Here is a 7,692-nt window from a genome sequence, read left to right as displayed (position 1 = left end):
CGTGCTACTACACCAACCTTGGAACGGCCTCGTCCCCATTTCTTTTCGGCAGTGGAGCCGAGGTTGACTTTGAAGTAACACGGTGCTCACAGTTAACAAATTCAACCATTCAACCGTAATCTTCACCTTTATGACGGAGCTTTGGGTTGATGATCAAGGGTATTTTTAATAGCAAACTCTTTTCAATATACAGAATCCAAGGAAGAACCAGTTCAGCCACCACCAGAAAACAAGAAAATTCAAACTACCGTTACCACTTCCTCCCTAAATCGAACAGAAAGTGCTCCAACACCGAGCATATTCACGTATGTCGACGAACCTCCCGCTGCAAATGAAATGAAAAGGCTCATGAGGGCTCTTTCAACTCAGGGGGCGGTTTGCTCGGATCAACGCCGCATAGGGGGCTTGCCAAGGGGTCCACATGGGGCCCCTCGTCCGTTCGGTCCTGATGGCATGTGGTATATCTGTTTTGACGAGGAAGTCCAATTAATTCCGGGTACATGTGTTGTTTACTCTATCGGGTAAGAAACCTTTGCAGTTAGGCTCTGTTTCCAGTCGTAGGTATGTCAATGCGCCAAGGCTTCTCCCCACTTGTGTGAGGAGAATCGCGGACGCTTTCACACACCCGCAGCTAGAAACTGAGCCGTATAGCTACGAGTAGGTAACGTAGCTTGCTCACGAGTGGGGAATAGTCGTCAGAAATTCTAAAAGGGCTCATGAAATGTAGAAGAATTTCATACTCAGCGCAGCGCAGCTCGTCGGCAGCGCATGGATTCCACAGGCAAATATCAGGAAAATGTGGTCACCGGCCTGTATTTAACAGTGTTATCCATTAAAACTGTGCAGCGCAAACGATAAATAGCTGTTTGAAGATTAAATTGACGAATTTTAATTAAAAATCTGCGTAACCTCCTTGAATCAGTAAGGCGAAAGCGCTCATAATGTTTGTCAAATATCACTTATAGTACGCACTTCAACATTTCAGGGAAACTTAGTTTTGGGGCTCTTAAAGCTATCGACTACAGTCGCTTCTCATCGCTAATATAGATCATACCATGAAGCTAGAGAGGCTGATTACGTTATATACAGCTGTAATGAACCTTGGTGAACTCGTGAACAGACTAAATTTATGGTTTCGAGTTGTCGTGGCCGGAGAAATTCTTTTTTTTGTATAGTTGTTGAAAATCAAATCAACTAGTCTTCGTAGCAGGCGCTCAAAAGGGAAGGGGAGGGGGGGGGGGGGGGGGTGGAGAATTGGCTACAGAAGTGCGCGCCAGTGTTACAGTGATATGGGAATCCCCATTCCCAAAACTCTAGTGATATGGGCATTCTCTTCTCATATTACCCTAGCGATTTGGGTTAGGGATAGGGTTGTACAGGGGATGCCCATATCATTAGGATTTTGGGAATGGGGATGCCCAAAACGAGTGATGCCCATGTCACTGTGACACCGGGGAGGAGGAGGGGAACCTCCCCCTTCGCCCGCCTTCGTCCCCAGCGTTTCTTCCTTGTGAAAATCCCCTTCCCCTTTCGAACGCCTGTCATGCCGGGTCAAACAACAAACCCTTTCCGAGTTGCTTCTCTGTAAAGACGAGGGTAAGTGCGAAGCCTTTGGGGTATGAGGTTACATCAGGAGCCCATAACCTGGTGCTCGTGTCACGGCGTAGGCATGGACCACTTTATTTTTAGAACGGTTTTGGCGCGAATTTCGAATATCTTCTAAATTCCACAAACCAGTCAGCAAAACCTACAGACCTGAAAATGATATTTTTTGACTTTTAATAACGTTTAGTTTTCCTTTTTGATATCTTATACTTCGAATGCGCTTATAGACATGGTGAAGGTTCTATTTTCGCGGGAAAAAGCGCCCTACCCTAACATGTGTCTAAAAATGTAGACATATTAAATTCTGCAAGCAGAATACTGCAATGCTGATCGTACTACCTGAAAATCAACTCTGCAAGACATCAACACGACACCGAAAGAACTCAAAAAAGAGCGAGATTGAAGCCATAGACAGCTGTTTCGCCCTCTTTGGGGCTCGTCAGTATGGCGTAACAACCAGAGAAAGATCTGATGAAAAATATTCGCGCACTCTGATTTAAGCCGTGACCTAGAACTCTCAACACCCACAGAATCACGCCATGCCACGTGTCTTCTGGGGGGCAAGAGTCCAAGTTTCAAGTTGATGTTTCGCAGAGAAAATAAAGAATTGGCCAAAATCAACCTCTAAAAAATGGACAGAACCATGCAAGAATTACGGAATATCGGATCTATGAAAGATCTACGGCCCCAGAATACATAAAGTACAAACATTAACCACAAAGGACTGCAAAGGACCCCAAACGAATATGCTGATCAGCTCTTTATAGATCCTACGTTCTTCGTCATATTCGTTTGCGGTCCGTCTGCAGTCCTTTGTGGTTAATGTTATTTTTTTTGCGCTTGGCCTCATTTTGAAGGTGAGCCGCTTGTGAAACTCGGAAACAGCTTATTAAGTTAGTTTGGCTTAAACGTTTCAGTCAATTTCTAACCAACGTATTTTACGATTTTCATTCCTGAAAGGACGGGTGATGATTTTTCGTTTGACGAGAAGATGGCAAACCATGGTTGTAACGTGTTTGCGTTTGACCCTACAATGGGGAGAGAAGACCACAATCATAGCCCGAGAGTCATGTTCTACAATCTTGGACTGTCGGATGTTGATCAAGAAGGAGCTGAAAATGTTTCAAACAAGCTCGATAAACGCACATGGAAAACTAGAACCCTGGCGTCGATTATCAAGGAACTGGGACATTCTAAGGTGAAAAACTGTTACTGAATATCGTATTTCCTCGAATAATAGCCGTCCCTCGATCAATCGCCTCCGTCAAATAATCGCCCCTCCCCGCCCCTCTCGCAATCTTCTCTTCCTTTTATCCCCTCCCTGTCAAGTTGAAGTGAAATGAGATCCAGCAAAACTGATCGGTGACGATTCAAACTCTGAAAATTAATGAAGGAACTAAATTAGGAACATTCAAAAAGCCCATGTTCAGTTTATTTGACTTCCAGTGAGTAATATTTGGAGTAATCATCGACTCCCTCGAATAATCGCCTCCTTTTTTGTGCGCAAAAAGAAATAATCGCCCCCGGCTATTATTCGAGGAAATGCAGTAAGTTTCTAATTTATCAGCGAAAGACATCACATTTCTACCATAGCATTGCGCATTAGCAAATAGAGCGATTTTCTAATGACCTTGAAATGAAAACTCTCAAACAAAACAGAAACAACAAACGAACGGAAATAGAGCGATTTGATTGGTTTATCGAACAGATACAAACGCGCGTGGCTTTTGGTTGGTTAAGCGAACGCTCGGCTGAAAAAACTTCACGCCCGGGAACTTTCCAAAAATCAATCGATACTTCGCCTTGACGTCATACTGCAACACTATTGGCCAATTCAACAATGTCTTCTCCATATTAGGGTTTTCTTTGTCGGGAAAACGAATAGTCCATGTTTTGATCTTTTCATCCACTAGCTGATAAAACAGATAACGAACACTTATCGAAACCATTCTTCAATGTCATACGAAAATCGCTCTATCGACATTCCAGTGGCAGCAGTATGTAGGATGTTTGTCACATGAACCTAGTGTTGTGGCCTCAGTTTCCACGAGTTTTCTGTAGCTCAGCGGTAGAGGATCTGGATGGTGTGGCTCGACACCTATCGGGAGTACTCGGATTTTTTCTTCCGAGCCGCCTGTCGCATTGTCTGAATAAACATCTTTCTTAAGAAAATTCATGCAGATGCAGGACGTATCCCTGGTTTTTCATAAACTGGCCTCTAGCGTTACAATCACCCTGTTCGATATGGATCACTTTAGGTTTCTGGGAAACTGCCCACCTACCCCTCCCCTAAGCCATCATCATCACTTACTTCTCACTTAGGGAAAAATGTTGGCTTAGGAGAGGAGTAGGTGGGCAGTTTCCCAAAATTGATCCTTCGATATACTCAAAAAGCAGCTAATCTGAAACCATATCATCTGAAACCCCCTCTCGGCAATCAGTCAGTCAATCAGTCATCGTTCAGTCAGCCAGTCACTGATCCGCTTACAGCAGCGTTGCGTGTCTGCGACCCGAGCGGTTGCAAAGGCAATCGTCCCCAGAACCTTCTTTAAACTCGTCCAGTGGTCCTTAGTGCAGACTACGAGCAGTCTCTCTTTTTTCTGCAGTCCGTCGAGCAAAACGCGAGCAAGCAAATGGCCACGCGCGTGATTGATGGCGCGAGACGGGAGAGGCACCAAAAAAGAGAGACTCTCTTTTTTCTTCTCGGGCTGCCGCGCGCGTGCATTGCTCTCACTAAATCTGAAGAAAAAGAGAGACTTCTCGCAGTCTATCCGTAGTGCTGACCGAAAGAATCGCAGCCCCTGGAAACGAGATTACTGCGAAGGAGACTAAGTCAACTTTCACCTCGGGCTTGCGCGAGCCTATTACTATTACGCTATTACGGACTCTACTTTCACTGGCCTTTGAAAACGCACCTGCTACTGTTTTTAAGGCTAGGGACATTGTTTGGTCTTTCATCACTCCTATAAATTCGTTAGCCAATTATACATCTCGTACTAAAAGACTCGGAGGCCGCACTTTGCTGTCATCTATAAAGTAGCCTGGGTTCGATGGTGTCCAGTGCCCATGCGTGAGTTGTGTTTTTTCATTTGGTGCTTGTCCTTCGGCTGCAATATATTTTTTTTTAAAATCCAGCGCTAGTTTCCAATTTCCTATTCGATCTGAAACGCACAAACACTCGTTTTGAGAACTTTTGTGTATGAAGTTCTTTGCGGGTAAACAATTCACTTTTAATTTATACTTTTTATACTTATTTTCTTTTCCGGTAGAGAGAAATTGACATTCTAAAGATGGATATCGAATCAAACGAATGGAGGTGCTTACGTCATATGCTGGCAGACGGAACCTTAAAAAATTACGTGAGACAGCTTAATGTGGAATATCACGTGATCGTGAGGACGCCAGAAGCTCTAAGACTATACTACAGTACAGCTAAATGGCTTGAAAGACAAGGATTTAAAATATTCCATTCCAGAAGAAATCCATACTGTCCGGAATGTTGGGAAATGTCGTATATAAACTCCAATCTAGTCAACTTGCCTTTGAATTAACCACCCTGTGCGCTTTCATAGTCCCAGATCCAAAAAAAGTTTGAAGTCAGCGAGATTTTTATGTATTTCAATTTATACCTTTTATTTTCCTCAATTTCATCTGACACTTTCCAACTTCAAATCTCTTCTTTGCGACTTTACTTAGGCAGCTTATCTCATTTGTTTTTTCAAGAAGATAAAATTGCTTTTTTTCTTTTTTTCCTTGTACCCCTCCCCCTTCTCAGCAGACACGTTCTGCAAAAAGTTTTTAAAAATATTAAAATGATTTTCGTAAGCCGCAACTAAAAAAAAAAATTCAGTTTTAAAAACGCTAAATGTAATATACTATAAGCTTTAAAAAATAAAGCAAATATAAGTTATTTATTAAAAAGCTCAGAGAAATAATTTTGTACATTTATCTGGCCAGATTTAAGCGAATAGTAATATTTATAAAGCGCCTATACTTTTCAATGCTAAGCGCTTTACAATACTGTCCGGAAAAAAATAAAAATCTCACAATCATTTACATATAATCCTTACGTAGTCACAAAAACCAGCAAGATAAAAACATGAGATAGTTCGTAAACTCGCTTAAAAAGAAAGGTCTTCACAATTTTGATTCAAACTTATTTACATCATGATCATCGATCGATCTAATCAATAGGCAGATCGTTCCTTAGTACAGGGGCAATGACTGAAAAAGCCCTTAAACCGTATGGGCCAATTATTAAAACGAAGTCTAAGTTAACCCGTGATTAAGGCCATGCCGCTGTTTAGACGTTGTCTCGATAAGCAACGGTCAAACCATCTTTGAAATACATTATTAAAACGTGATTGAGCCGTGTTTTTACCATTCAATGGCTAAACAATGTCTAACAAGGAAATGTTTTGTCTGTGCATAGTGGTCTGTGGAGTTATGTGTATGCACATTTAATTCACTGTTGGAAGTTGTGACTCAATATGGTCTCTAATGCGGCCGAACAACCGATTTTAGCAAAGAAGAAAAACTTTTAATGGCGGCATTGGGAAGAGAATTTCCAGAAACAAAAATGTAAAGGATACGACAACAAAACATTACAAATATTCAACTCTCAAAATCCAAACGGTATCAAACGGGAAATGAATCAGACTTAAGGATGCCTGAGGCGGCTGAAACTCCAATCCAAGAGAGAACATGATTTCCAAAGTCGTGGAGCAAGAGAAACTAGTGGAAGAATCTCAGAATCGAAGTTATTCGCAGGAAAGGAGCAAATGTCATGAAAAAGGACAGAAAATAAGCTAGGGAAAGTTAGGAGTACATCTCCAGTAATTTTCGAACGCCCCACAAAACTGACGAAACTTTCTCTTGGTTTATGTCAAGTTCTCAGGGAAGGACAGGGAATGTTCTTTTCTTTTCGTGATAGTCCTTGAAACCTTGTGAAAGGCTCAGTGCATCCAGCAAATACAGAAACACCAAATAAATTTCCAATGACCTGCTCGAAAGTTCACCCCCGTACTATAAAATCTCAAAGCAATAAAAAATTGCAGCAACGGTGTAAGCGCCAGGCCTATCCTTTTATAGTGTTGACAGGTCTTTATTCAAAATTTTTAAGAGGTCAGTGACCGAGTATTTCTAAGGCGAAAACGCAGTCGAAAATCTTTGTGATCATATTCCGCTAAAACCTAAGGTGTGGAATTTGTTGAACATGTATATTACGTCAATTACACGCGCTGCAGCGTTTTGGGCACTTTACAGTTTGTTAATCTCATACTTGGAAAGACCATGTAAAAGCGAGTTGCAGAAATCCAGCTTAGAATTTACGAATGTGTGTACAAGAACTTCAACCGTTGTAACATTGATATACTTACGAATCTTAGCTATATTTCTAAGGTGGTTGAGTGCCCCTTTAACTATTGTTGATATGAAAAGACATCGTTGCGGTGTTATTGAAAGTTACGCCGATATTACGCGCCCTATTTGTAGGCTTGATGATATCCGTTCCTATTTTAATAGAAGGAAGCCGTGGAGGCAGTCTGAACCTAGAATAGAGAATAAAAAGTTCCGTTTTGTCAGTATTTAGTTTCAGTTTGTTAGTAGTAATTAATCCAGTTAATGATATCGGAAAGACAGCTTTCAATCCGGGAAATTGTAGTGGTAAGATCAACGCTATCCACAACTGAAGGTGGTGTACAGTTTGTAATGTAATGTAAATGTAAATATCATATTATCCACTTCCCTCAGGGCTTTTCCGGGATAATTTATAATTACAACACTGATTGGGGGACTTAGCTTTGCCAGACTGCTTAAGGTGCAGTTTACAAGTAGTGAAGGAATGAGTAATGATGCCCCCATACATGAGCGTGAAAGTGAGATAGACCAATACACCGGGCACTACGTGCCCTACTCTTCACGAAGAGTGTGTGGGTTCATAACTTCCCACAGATTTATTACATGTGCGAGGGCTTATGAGACGGGGCCTACGGTTTATCGTCCTTAACGGAGAAGACTAGAAAGTTTAACCGTTTGCAGATGTTATTACAACTTCAGGACTTTCTCCTCAGTTATTTAAAGACCCTA

At 41.8% G+C, this 7,692-nt stretch overlaps 1 protein-coding gene across 1 annotated transcript in view; it reads left to right on the top strand.

Moving 5' to 3' along the window:
* LOC140929363 (probable methyltransferase-like protein 24) overlaps positions 1 to 5,455 on the top strand; it is a 9,716-nt gene extending 4,261 nt beyond the window's left edge. Inside the window, exons 4-6 of the mRNA XM_073379161.1 lie at positions 194 to 521; positions 2,566 to 2,803; positions 4,875 to 5,455. Of these exons, the coding sequence (XP_073235262.1) occupies positions 194 to 521; positions 2,566 to 2,803; positions 4,875 to 5,156 (848 nt within the window). The 3' untranslated portion in view covers positions 5,157 to 5,455. The remainder of the gene's footprint in view (positions 1 to 193; positions 522 to 2,565; positions 2,804 to 4,874) is intronic.
* Positions 5,456 to 7,692: the final 2,237 nt, after the last annotated feature.

The sequence above is a fragment of the Porites lutea genome, chromosome 3 (assembly GCF_958299795.1).
Source record: "Porites lutea chromosome 3, jaPorLute2.1, whole genome shotgun sequence".
Classification (NCBI taxonomy): domain Eukaryota; kingdom Metazoa; phylum Cnidaria; class Anthozoa; order Scleractinia; family Poritidae; genus Porites; species Porites lutea.
Note: the sequence above shows the minus strand (reverse complement) of the source record. Positions and strands in the feature narration are given on the sequence as shown.